The 12,459-nt window shown below is 43.5% G+C and overlaps 1 protein-coding gene across 8 annotated transcripts in view; it reads right to left on the reverse strand.

Annotated features, from left to right (window-relative positions):
• Positions 1–1,430: 1,430 nt before the first annotated feature.
• ATP10D (ATPase phospholipid transporting 10D (putative)) overlaps positions 1,431–12,459 on the reverse strand; it is a 109,080-nt gene continuing 98,051 nt past the window's right edge. For 7 of the 8 annotated variants that reach the window (XM_077815695.1, XM_077815692.1, XM_077815693.1 and 4 more), the window contains 7 exons: positions 11,809–11,885; positions 11,159–11,284; positions 10,409–10,609; positions 5,559–5,639; positions 5,205–5,309; positions 3,585–3,772; positions 1,431–2,189 (listed from right to left, as the gene is read on the reverse strand). In XM_077815695.1, coding sequence (XP_077671821.1) covers positions 1,661–2,189; positions 3,585–3,772; positions 5,205–5,309; positions 5,559–5,639; positions 10,409–10,609; positions 11,159–11,284; positions 11,809–11,885 — 1,307 coding nt within the window. In that variant the 3' untranslated portion in view covers positions 1,431–1,660. Of the gene's footprint in view, positions 2,242–3,584; positions 3,773–5,204; positions 5,310–5,558; positions 5,640–10,408; positions 10,610–11,158; positions 11,285–11,808; positions 11,886–12,459 lie in introns of all 8 variants that reach the window. The other variant, XM_077815700.1, reaches the window with a different exon arrangement.

Here is a 12,459-nt window from a genome sequence, read left to right on the forward strand (position 1 = left end):
CGAGTCCAAGGCAACAGCGGAATGTATGTTCAGCGATATAGGTGAGCGACGGTTCTACTAAGACAGTCAAGCTCACGAGGATTGGCACCCAGTGTTCCTATAACTCCACTGATCACACAAGAAACTTCTAACGTGACATCTGTATAAAGCTATGAAGTAGAAACTATTCTCAGCTTGGAGAAAAGTAGTTGGCCAAAAAGTAGTTAAGCAGTACAACGAAAAAAATCATACTGGTTTATCTTGGGAATATTGAGAGGCATGAGACAAAAGGATGAATTGCTCCAACCACCCAAGAAATGCACTGATTCGAATGAAATATAAATTAAATAAATGGAGGGAGCTCTGATGGTACAAAATCATTATGATGCTTACCGTGCTCAGACAGACCCCAATTCAGGAAAGCAGCCGTGTTCAGAAGAACATTTCAGTTCATGCTTAAAGTCAAGATAAACACATGATTAAGTCCATCCCTATTCAGGATAAGTACATTCCTGAATCAGGACCATACTGCAACAGTAAGCATGACATCAAAAGCTTGAGACAGAGGTAGATGATGGGCATGGAGGGGAGATCTGTCAGTTGTTTGTTTCAGGGCTCCATCTCTCTTATTTTGCAAATAAAGAAAATAAATTGTCCTGAGGGATGGGAAGATGGATTTCCTCTAGGAGAATCATTATTCTCTTCACCTTCCAACCCCCCAAGCTCCTGAAAGCTGCCCAAGGAGGTGACAATCTTAGCAAAGCCATGGTGCTCGGGAAGGGGGCATTATCCTAGGCTGTGTCTTCATTAATGATTTTCAGGAAGTCTCCTACTGTTTCTATCACCAGGGACAGTGTGACAGGTGGAGCTTTCCCAAACAACACTAACGAGGAGAAGGTTAGTCAACTGGCAGGTGAAAAGGTAGGACTTATTTATCCTCACAATCCAAGTGAAAGCAAACCAAACCACAGCAAATAGGGATTACTGACATGACCTCTTACCCACAACAGACATTCAGAAACCAACTTGGCCCTGCTTGTGCCAAGCAGCTCCAGACTTAGAAATATCCAGATCCTTTTGTATTAGTGTACCAAAAAAGTGAGAGCCCATATGACACTGAAGGTTTTATTTTTTCATAAAATGGACTTTGAACATGACCAGTGTGTTCTGTAAATCTTGCTGGCTTGGACCCTCCACGTTGATAAGATCACAAACAGAATGATGAGTATAAGAAACATTTTGCAAAGAGGTTCCTGGAGAGGAGTGCAGTGGACCTTATCAGCACTAGTTGCCATTGTAACATCGCTACAGACCACAAGATTGCAACAACACTAGGTGGAGCTCAGGATGACAAAGTCAGGGTCAACTGGTAAAAGTGTCTCCACCAGGACGGCCTTTAAATTACATCACTGTCACTTTTACCAAAGTTACTATGTCATACAGTTAGCATGTACCAAAAAGGATGAGTTTTTAATAAAGCTGGTACTTGCACAATACTTCATGCCCATTTAGACTCTGGATACCTCAATAAGTTACTTAAAATGTTTTAAAAATACAAAAGGCTTCTGAATAAATTTGTGCATCAACTGACTTGACCAAAACACCCCAAAAACCATCACCAACAAAAAACCCGAATGTAATGTAATGCACCAATGTTCTTGTTCTTGGTTTTTTTAAACAGTTAACATTCCAGTTTCGCAGGGCATGTTAAAACATCCTGTTCAGTCAAAGCACAATTCAAACCTGCCTTATTTATTAGAGAAATTTCATTGCTGCCCTTTGCAAAAGTAAACTCCGGGACGCCGGCACACGAATTATTAGCACCATATGTTTCTGAATAGGTTTCCTTCGAGGAGTTCAAAAATGCAGCTCTCTCACAAGTCAGGTCGTTCACATCCCTGAACTCATCCTGTTTGTCTGATATGAAGGTAGACTTCTGCACTGACCTGTCTGCTGGACAGGTATGAAAAGGTGTCTTAGACACTGGGATGTATGAAGAGTGGTCAGTGCTTTCTCTTACTGATGCAGCATCTTCAGCAGACCTGGAACATGCACGAGTGCCCTGGAAACCCATTCTACACTTCCCAACACGATCATCCTTCCACTTTTTAATTGCTTCCCTCTGCTCCTCAGGAGTCAGTCTGTCAAGGTGCTTGGCTCTCAACACTGGAGATGGAAATAGTGCCCCTTGAAGAACTCTGAACAAGTATCTAGAACATAAACAGGGTTTTCCAGTAAGCCATTCAGAAGCAGATTCAAGTTCTTCTCAGCAATGGTAAAGGACCCAAACAGGAGCATGCAGGGAAAGGAGAGGAGGCATCATTCCTACCATCCAGGCTGTAGTGATAGCCCTGTAATCCCAAAGCTGCAGTAGCCCCTGCAGCAATGACCTTTAGGCTTGCACACATAAATAATTGTGCCTGCACTTTTGCACTAGAACAGGTTATTAGGACCAACATGTTTAAAAGTGGCCACGGACTTCAGTGCCTCTGTTTTTTGCGTGTTGGGCGTGACACACCTAGGCTCTGATTTTCAGGGATGGTGTGTACTTGCACTCCAGCTGAAGTCAGTGGAAGCCGCAGGCTCTCAGGAGTGCTGAAAATTGGACCCTGCATGTCTCAAAACAAAAACCATTTGTTTTGGCAATGCTGTTGAAACTTTTCTGGCACTGGGAGATTGAAAGTGACTCAAAGAACCTTATTTATAAAGTCTAAAAACTTTGCATTCAGTCAACCATGAAAATCAGCCTCTCCTAAAACCAGAACCCTTACATTTCACTCACTGGTTTGTTTGATTTAAAATAGCCCATGTGTTGAAAGCATTCTCCCATCTTGGCTCATTATTGCTACACAATTTGCTTTTTAAATTAATTTAGGAGGGAAAGCAAGTGGTTAGTGGCACCATCTGGAGCCAGGAACACTGCAGAAGGGAGTATGTGAGCTTTTCTGATACAACTCAGCCCAGGCCTACAGTACCACCATCAGCTGGTTTAGTTGCAAGGTCTGAGCCAAAGTTGAAAACCACAGTGATATGTTTATGCCCTAAAGCAAAATGTGTATCCTATGTATGCTGTTCCCCAACCCACAATTGGGAGGGACAAGTTGTATATCCCACAGCAGTAATCTCACAACTTGTAGGAATCCAGAGATTTTTTTTGACCATTTTGTCCATTTACAAAAATTCTGGGTTCAAGCTTTTTCAAAAAAAGAAAGAAAACATTTGAAAAAGCCGTTTCGGTAATAAAAACACGCCCATAAATAGCTTCTCTATGACATGTACATGATTCACGCTGCTACCTTATACAACTTCTTTGGATATAAATTCTAACCTTTGAAAAGTGATTAAGGTAAATTATTGATTTAAACATGAGAAGTAGGATTTAGACTAAGTCATTACAGCAATTTTGTACTTGTTTAAATTTGACTGGAGAAGATCCCAATTAACAGTTCCTTGCATACATATGGGCTCATTTATGCTTAAACTACCAGGCTATCCAATTTTATATGTTCAAAAAAGACAAGACCACACCACAGAGATTTATAGCATCATAGCCACAACGAAAACCAGAGCCGGTTAACACTAGTGGTTATAAAACAACAAAGTACCTGGGTAGAAGAGCAACACAAGTAGTAATGATGCAAACCAGATAAAACACTGGGTCTGTCATGTGCTTTTCCATGATCCAATAGGGATTTGATGGTGGATTACAGGTTTTGCAGGTTGCTCCAAACATCAGCGCAAAGACCAAGTAAAATAAGATGCTACCTATCATAACAGCCATGTGTATCCAAGTCTATAATGTGGAAAGGAGGGATAGGGAAACAAGACAAGAATCAGAGATTCAGGACCAAAGTTATTACAAACAGAAAAGTGTGTGCATACACACAAACGCTGTCTTGAACTGAAGTAAATCATAAATCAGTTCAGACAGACAGGACCCTCTTGATTTTAGATAAAATATTCCCAGGGAGAAGGGTTTCTTCCCTCTATAGTTGACAGGAAACAGCCACATAATTTGAAAATTCTTCCCCCCTTAACCTTCTTTCATTTTTGTCTATTAAATATACAACTCATGATACCATGGTACAAGACTTTTTAATGCCAAGTACTTCAGATGACTACATTACTCATAAGCATCAGAGAAGGCCTTCACAAACAAGCGGGAACAAAATCTTCACATGATACCACTACACAGTTTGATGTAAACACAGAATAACTGTGTATTGGTCTCAGATTTCTTTTGTTTTGCAATTTAGAGTACGTTAGTTACTAAGAAAATAATCGGTTGCCAGGTCCGACAGCTTGCTGACGTCTCTAAATGCCAAAAGAAATTCATTTATGCTATTCAGAGAATGGAGACATTAATATCATCCATAGTTTGCTAAACAAAGGGATTTTTGTGATGGTTATTGTGCCCTCCATATCCAGGATAAAAAGCCTTGGTTTACACACACAAATCTTTAAGTCAAAATACTTTAGAATGCAGCTTGACATTCCATCTACTGTGAAACAACTCAAGAATGAAATGGTCTTTTTTATTTATTTTTCTGCATTGAGTAAACAACCACCATCCTGCATCCTCCAACTTTGAACAGGATGATTACATTTTTCTCCAGAATTATGACAAATAGTCACTATTTTACCCTTGTTTAAAAAGAAATTAAATTAATCCGATTGAACTGGAATACTATCTGTTGTTGTCTTAGCTTGTGCAGACTTAATTAACACTAAGATGATGGTTTTATGGCATAAAACAGCTTCTTTTAGTCCTGCAGGGAAGACACCTTTGAATTGTTCATCTTGGCTACAGACGGTTTATCAGTTCCCAGCATTCAAAACTAGCATTCCACATTTGTCGTCTATGGAAATCAAGCCTTAGGAACTGATAAAGGCAGGGTATCTCGACATCCGTTTTCCCCTTTGCAAGATTAAACTTACAGCACCAAAGCAACAGAAGCTGTTAAGAGCAGGATTATTTTGTTATTTATTAACAATATTGGTGGCAGAGCTTGCTTGCCTTACTCATGTGAGTAATCCTGTTGGTTCCAATGGGCTAGTTATAGGAGTACTTACTGCTCGCATGAGTAAAACAATCAATGTTTCACCCTTAATATATTTATTTGCTTTCATATAGAGAGTGCTTTCCTTGTTTAGCTTTAATAAGAGTTGTATGCACACACTGGGGAGAGAATATACCCTTTAGAACGCATGAAGAACATACTTACCAAAGTTTTACTCTCAATTAGGAGGTGCAGTAATATTATGAAGAGTGCTGCTGTGTTTAACGGGTTTCCAAAAGAAAAGATGTCTATGTCAGAGCCACGATAAGTCTGCAAAGTAAGAGACACCCTAATTGATACATACTATGCATACAGCCCTAATATTTTGATATATCACATTCCACTGGGATACAAACAGCTGCAATACTGGATCAATTTACATATGCAAAATTCAAAATGGGTCCAATAATTATTGCAGTGTATGAGAAAGTGCAACTAAAAACCCTTAGGTTTAAAAACCAGACCAGCAAATTAGAGAAAACAACAAGTGTATTAATACAATTCAAATCTAGTACTTACAAAGTAAGGCACAAAAAAGCAAACCAGACTTTGGTAAAAAGCATCCAGCAAGGTGATCCAGAAGATTGGAGGTGAATATGCCTAAAGAGGAAACACAGGAGGTACCATAGCCTCAGTGAAATGAACAAATCCCAGCAGCCTCAGCTGTAATACATTTATGACTCTGGGAAAACTAAATTCCTGTCATCATGCATAATCATCTTGTTTGCTCAAGCGCGTGGGAGCTCTACTTACTGCACTTTAAAATGCTATTTTAAGACAATACAGACAGTGAGCCTCTCCAGGGCTAGCAAACCCCTAACCAATATCCCACAGGAAGGGTCACATGTTAACATCGCACAAAAGGAGACATTTATTGGTTGTCTACATGGGAAAAACAACTAAAATAGTTCTTGCATAGCTTATTTTGGTCAATTTCCCCATATAGACAAACCCTTAGAGAGATGGTCATAGTAAAAACGAGAGAGCTCATTGTAGGCATGCAACTAATTATCAGAGATTATACCAAGAATGAGATGTGGACCCTGGTCTTGCAGCAGGCTCTGCTAGCACTTCCCCAGGACCACGTGGAGTCCCATTAATCTTGGTGAGATGTCTCTTGGAGCTGCAATAGTAGGTGCTGATGCAGGACCTGGATCATAGATTGTAAACCCCTGGGGTCAGACACACTCTTCTTCTGCATTTTGTACAGGGCTGAGCACTGAAAAGATCTGTCCTTTGAAGAATGTAAACTATAGCAAGCACGGTATAAAAATCAACCTACTAGTGCAATATTGTGATACAATTATTTTACAAAACATGTCCACTTGTTTTTATATTGTGACTTTCACTCAGAATGCCTGTGTCAATGCACTTCATAGCAAGAGGTAAAGGGAAATACAATTTAACAATGGCTCCAGAAGAGACAGCAAGGCAAAATGACAGGTTTCAGAGTAGCAGCCGTGTTAGTCTGTATTTGCAAAAAGAAAAGGAGTACGTGTGGCACCTTAGAGACTAATGCTTCCCGCCCCCTTACACACCAGAAAGAGGGCTCAGGTGGCTCACGCTGGCTCTGATGCAGTGAGGAAAGCAACAAGCTCGCTGCCTACCCCCACTGGGACAGCAAGGGCAGCGCTGAGCACAGCGGGAGCTGAGACCCCAGCTGAGCGTGGGGAGACATAGGCAGGGAGGGCAGTTTATCTGTTGGGAGTGGCAAGGTGCTTGGTAAGGAAAATTTGGATGAGCCTAGGCAGCCTTGTGAGCTGTGGCTTTGTCTAGTCAGCAGTGTTGGAAGGCGAGGATAGTGGAAGATGAGTGTCCCTGTACCTTACCTGTTACCTGGGTGGAGAAGTGTGACAGTGAAGGAAATGTGCCTGTGTCTGTCAGGGGTATTGACTTGCCATTAGAGGGAGCCACCCCGGTCTCCAAGCAGTTGTCTGTGAACAGCCCTGTGTGCTGGGACACGGGGAATGAGATCCCAAGCTGCGTGTCTGGTAAAGGAGAATGTGTCTCCGGCTCTTCTTTGTCTGTGGAGCAGACAGAAGGGGCCTTTCAGCCTGTGCTGGTTGAGAATAGTGCAGTTATCTCAGAGTTGCTTCTGGATTCAGCTAAAGCCCAGGAAGGGAAGGGTCCTAAGTTTGTGTCTGCTAGGGAGAATGGCCCTGTAACTAGGTCGCATCCAGTTAGTGTCTGTGCAAAATCCCAGAGACTAGACAATTCTGGTGCTTGTATTTTGCCTGTTGCTAGTGTGTTGTTGGGAAAGGGTGTAGCAACTCTGTCTAATCAGAGTGAGATCCTAGCCAAGGCACAAGGACAGCAGAAAGGTGATTTGATTGTGTTACCTACTGAGGGTGTGGAAACCTGTGGCAAGAAGGAAAAGATTCCTGAGCTTGTGTGTGGCAAAGGGAAGGAGAATGCTTCTCACCTTTTATCTAGGAAGTCTGTAAGTTTGCCTGAAAGGGGATTGTATAGGAATCCGCCTGATGGGCCAGAGGTGATTCTGGATGTAAGTGAGACCCAGAAAGAGTTGGTTGTTGCTCAGGAAAGTGTTCCTCTAGAGCAAGCCCTAGGTGAAGAGGGTAAGGGCAGAATTTCTGTGAAGGGTGAACTGTTGCATAGAAAAGCCCCTAAGGAAAGGAATCCTCATGGTAGTCTTTGCAAGCAGTTTACTGCAACTGAAGGGTGTGAAAGTGATTTAATCGAGAAAGTTTCAGTTCCTAACAGCCAGAAATTTTCTGTTGTGAAGGATCCACTGACTTTCCTGTTGAAAGATTCAGTGTGGATAGCTTTGAGAAGGTCTCAGATGAAATGAAAGCTGTTAAGAAAGTTAAACAGTCCTATAATCAAGTGGCTGTGTTTGGCCAGCTTGTTGGGGAGACAAGGTTGTTGAGAGAGGAATGTCTCCATGCTAGTTCTGTACGTGAACAGTATGTGGCCCAGGTCAAGATGGGAGCTCTTAACCTCGAGAGCCCGAATTGCGCGCTGGGAGAAGACCCGATCCCAGTTTGACCCTCCGGGGGTTTTGGGGTGGCAAAAGGAACGGGCCACATAAACCTCCCCACATGCGGAATGCGAGTGCTATCGACCACCCCCGACCTAAGGGAGGGCGTGAGACTGGAAAGGCCTGGTGTAACTCCCACCAAGGAACGGGAGAGATGCTGGGGCATCCATGGGAATGTTGGTGGCTTCGAACTTCCCCAGGTCACCGGCTAAAGTGACCCCACTCAGTTTGGTCTCAAAGGGGGGAAGAGATGTGACGAAGCGGGACTGTTCTTAACGTTTCCTCTGAATAGTGTGGGGGTGCCTCAGTTTCCCCTATGCAGTTCTTAAGTATCTAGGTGGTGGGATAAGGGTGTATGGTCATTGCAGAGCCCTGGAGGGCAGGTGTGTGCAGGGGTCTGGGCACAGAGAATGGCTAACACCCTGTTTCCTGGCAACTGATGGCATGGCCCTTCCCCCCTGCAAGATGAGAGCTAAAGGGTTGGAGAACAAAGAAATCAGGTGACTTCCTGGCCCGGGAAAGGGACAAAGCCCAGAGGAGGAGGGGCTGGAGAGAGGTTCAGTTTGGAGCTGGCTAGGGACGTGAAGTGCAGACGTGGTTGTCTGGCTCACTGCCCCCCAAAATGGACCCAGCTGAGGGGTCCTGTTCTCTGCACCTACAAGCTCTGTTTTAGACCATGTTCCTGTCATCTAATAAACCTCTGTTTTACTGGCTGGCTGAGAGTCACGTCTGACTGCGGAGTTGGGGTGCAGGACTCTCTGGCTTCCCCAGGACCCTGCCTGAGCGGACTCGTTGCGGGAAGCGCACGGAGGGGCAGAGGATGCTGAATGCTCCTATGTCAGACCCAGGAAGGTGGAAGCTGTGTGAGCTGTGTGTCCTGCAGACAGTCTGCTCCCAGAAAGGAGACTTCCCCAGAGTCCTGACTGGCTTCATGGGGAGCAGTTCCAGAGCATCGCCCGGGGACTCCGTGACAACTGGTGGCAGCGGCTGGACAAAAATTAGACCAAAGTTTTGTTAAAAATCTATTGTGGAAAGCAGTAATCATTACCCCCATGCTAGGCTGAAGGGAAGAGGAAGGTTTGGAGGTAACTGGGAAAAGGTGGAGAGATTCAGCATCTCAGAGGGAGGAAGCCAGGATATGGGATCTTGAGGTTCTTCCAGAGATGTATTATTTAGTCAAATCTCTGACTTGCAGGGCACAGACCCCCAGCTACAGCCTGCACAGAGAGGCTTCACAAGCATCTTATTTTGATGGATCATATGGTTTTGCAAACTTTATTGCTCTATAAACCAAGTGATGCAAAATACGAAAAGTGAAACTGAACAAGTTTTGGGAGGTCGATATCCCTCTCCCTACAATGCCAAACTTGTATTTACTAAACTCCCTGCCCTGTTGCTCCCTCACCTCACCACTGTTTTTCCCCTTCTAAAGGAGCACTGGGCTACAGCAAGGATCTACAGCTGATGTTAGGTCATCAGCACACTGCATGCTCGAGCATCTTGTAGACCAGGAGCCATCAATCTGGTGATATCTGCTGTTGAGAGGCCTAAGATGGTCAGAAAATGGTGAGTTTTAGGCTAACAGTATGTTGAATGCACCTCTAAGCTTGCTATTGCTATTGTATCACCAAAAGTCGCTAGAATATGGTACTTTACTTCCCTCAAAATTCATACGAGTAAAAACTTTGCTACGACTCATGCTGAGCAAAGCAGAAATGAGGGAAAGGCAGAATGAGCTGCCTCGTTTTAACTTAAAAAACAATCTTTATTCAGATTAACGTGATCTGCTGATTTTAAACATGTTGTTAAAGTTTTCCTGCTTCATTACAGGCAGACACAAAGTGTAGCGTATACAGAAGGGAGCTGCGAAAGGAAGGAACCAGTGAAGTCCAGGACAGCAGGCATCAGGAGGAAAAGAACCCAGAATGATGGAATTTATCTGAAGATGGTCCCACAAGGTGCAATAAATTCTACTCTGTTCAGGTTCTTACACTGTGCTTATCACTGTGATAGCTGAGCCCTTCAATGACACTGAAGTACGGGTACCTTAGATTCTAGAGATCTTGTGGACAGCTCTGTCTCAACCATTGTAAACTAGGCAATAGCCAATACAGAACATACTGGTAACGGAATATTCATCTAGCTCACAGCCTCAGCCACAGCTCTCCTCTCTCCTCCTTCCTACTCACCCCGCAAGACAGCAAGAGGCCTACCTAAAGATCTCTGAAAAATAGCTGTTAGTTGCATGTCCCTCTAGATGGTTTAAGACAGGAAAAGTGTTTTCACTGATGAGGAGCATGCAGCAAAGAAAAAAACTGAAACCAATTCTGAGTGTCTCAATCTGCCTGAGGCCAACGATTCTTTAACGTACCTGAGACTTCTGACCAGTCACATAAAGCTCAGGCAGCTGCATGAGGACCTCTGCAGAGATATCTTTGTCCAGAATGCCATAAATGATGGGCGGCACCGAAGTGAAGAGGAGGTTGAAGAAAATCAAAACCCAATAGTCGGTCATGGATGTTCCCGAAAACCCACAAAAGAACTGGTACCAGAAGAGGAGGTTTACAAAGGCCTGACAGTTCAAAGACAAAAGAACAAACCAAAGCCCACAGCTGAGCATTATGCAAGCTCAGGAAAAAGAGGACAGATCTTATCTCTGCATTGTTACAGGAGGTCTGCAGGAAATGAAATACACACTTGCTTTCCAAACAAATATGCCCCGACACTGCACTTAAAATATAATTTTACTGGTAAATGTCTTAATATTTCAAAACCCATTGTCCAGATGCATAACTCATTTCAATATTCCCCCTTGTCACTGCCTCCCAGTAACGACTACAGATAGCTTTTTAAATAAAACAGATAAAGCTTAAGTGATTTTAAATTAATCTGGAGCAGTGAACTCAATCCAAGGCAGATGGACAGGCTCAGCCCTCTGCCAATGGAGCTTGAAAGTTAAGTCCCTTAATGCTTGCCCTTTATTTCTGACAATTATGCATTTATTCTACAGTCTCTACCTTCAAAAGCCAAAAGGAAAACCAAGCAAGAATAGGTAACCAAACCGCACCATCTCACACTTGCAAACTAAGAACCTTTTCCCAGATACACTGTAGCTACATACCACATTCTTGTAGAAAAAATAAAGGATCATGTTGGCCAGCCTGGTGTAACACCAGTGACCATGGACAAGCAGCAGCTTGCGGAGGTGTTTGAACTGTGAAATTGCAAAGTCACTCGCCATCACAGCCTGCAACACACACAAAGAAAGAGTTGTGACACCTGAACAGTTAAAATACCCGACGTGATGTGCATCAAATGCTGACAAATGAGTGGGGCATTTGTATTACATTGCTTCTATTTACTGTTCATAAGGACTAGAGAAGCACCTAGTGCTCCGTTCAGACCAGAGCCCCTATGTGCTACAGGCTACACAAACACAACTCTGATTAACATGTCAGAGGCAGGAGGCCAATCTCTGCCTTCACGTACATCCATGCCAACTACAATGTGGGCTCCATGTGTTGGCCAGGAAGTGAACAACAGGGAGTTCAGTAACGAGCAACAGGCTCTCTCGTCCAAGAGCACGAACCCCTGCAGTGCTCAGCCTCTGATTGCTCCTGGAAAAGCACTCAGGCTTGGGAGTGAGCTCAGAACACAAGCTGGTCCCTTCTGTGGCAACGTATTGTGTAGCCTCTAAACCTCAAAGCTGAACCTTGATTATATTTCAATCTGAGTCTGGTTTGATTTGCAGCTGTTTTCTGTCTTCACTACCTGCATGCCTTCTTGGCCTGAGAGTCCCACTCCAGTATCAGCCACTTGGATCATACTGACATCATTGGCACCATCACCTTCCAGGGAGAGCGGGGGGGCGGGGGCGGGCGAGGAGGGAGGGAGAGGAATAAGAAGATAATCTTAGTTGGAACACAACATGGAGGTAGCTCTGCTGGCTAATGTATTCTACACAGAGATGGTGAGAAGAGACAAATCTATCAGAACACTGCCCAGAATACTAAGAATTATTGTTCTAATCAATACTGTAAACGATGGAATACCCCATAAATAAGCAGCTAGTAATGGGAAGTGGTGGATTTTACAGGAAAATAGTGCCCAATGGATGTTTGCTGTTACATTTTTCAGAAACTCGCCGATACCCTGGGACAGCAGGACCGGGATCTTTGTTAACTTTAGCCCTATGTGAAAGAGACTGGACCATTTCCTATTTCTCCCCAGCATGGGATATTTGTGATAGAGAATGGCAGAAAAACTCCTCAACGTACCCCTTAAAAAAAATGAACTGATAAAGTACCAGGGAAAGCATCACTATTATTGTTATTGCGAGCCTAGGAAGAAGGGCTTGCCAGTAACTAGTTTAAGGGCCAAATTCACTGGCAGTATTGACTCAGTGGAGTTACACCAGTTTAT

Source organism: Eretmochelys imbricata, chromosome 4 (assembly GCF_965152235.1).
Source record: "Eretmochelys imbricata isolate rEreImb1 chromosome 4, rEreImb1.hap1, whole genome shotgun sequence".
Lineage (NCBI taxonomy): Eukaryota > Metazoa > Chordata > Testudines > Cheloniidae > Eretmochelys > Eretmochelys imbricata.